Source organism: Aptenodytes forsteri, unplaced genomic scaffold (genome assembly GCF_000699145.1).
Source record: "Aptenodytes forsteri isolate BGI_AS27 unplaced genomic scaffold, ASM69914v1 Scaffold506, whole genome shotgun sequence".
In the NCBI taxonomy this organism is placed as follows: Eukaryota; Metazoa; Chordata; class Aves; order Sphenisciformes; family Spheniscidae; genus Aptenodytes; species Aptenodytes forsteri.
Window position 1 is genome coordinate 43,813 of NW_008793946.1, and position 612 is coordinate 44,424.

Here is a 612-nt window from a genome sequence, read left to right on the forward strand (position 1 = left end):
GGAGCCGCGGTACGGGAGGGAGCTTCTGCATGGGGGCCCAGTGCAGCCCAGTAGTGCCCGGTCAGAGCAAAGGGGACCTGTGCGTGACGCTGCCCCCGTCCCAGTATCACCCGGTTGGAGCAGGGGGACCCGTGTTTTGCACCGCTCCCGTCCCAGCATGGCCCAGGGGGACCCGTGCGTTGCACCACTCCCATCCCAGTATGGCCCAGTTTGGAGCAGGGGCACCTGTGCGTTGCGCCGCTCCCATCCCAGTATGGCCCAGGGGGACCCGTGCGTTGCACTGCTCCCATCCCAGTATGGCCCAGTGGGGGGGGCTGGGGGGCACGGGGCAGCCCCCCCCCCCGTGCGGTGGCGCAGGGCGGCCGATTCCGCCGCGTTCCTGCACCTGGACCTGGCGGTGGAGAACGGGACGGGGGGGCTGGCGCCGGCGCGGCCCCTCACCTGGCAGGTGGAGTACCCCGGCCAGGACCCCGAGGCCCAGAAGGACAAACTGGTGTGGGAGATCCAGGTGTCGGAGCGGGACGTCCGCGCCCTCGTCCCCCTGGTGCAGGTGGGTGCCCCCCGTCCCGGCCACCACCACCCCCCCCCCCGCCCCCCCCCGGCCACGTCGCC

At 73.2% G+C, this 612-nt stretch overlaps 1 protein-coding gene across 1 annotated transcript in view; it reads right to left on the reverse strand.

Moving 5' to 3' along the window:
- Window positions 1-247, reverse strand: part of PRPF19 (pre-mRNA processing factor 19) — a gene marked incomplete at its 3' end in the record, with an annotated part of 10,422 nt that extends 10,175 nt beyond the window's left edge. Inside the window, exon 1 of the mRNA XM_009275295.1 lies at window positions 226-247. Coding sequence (XP_009273570.1) covers window positions 226-247 — 22 coding nt within the window. The remainder of the gene's footprint in view (window positions 1-225) is intronic.
- Window positions 248-612: the final 365 nt, after the last annotated feature.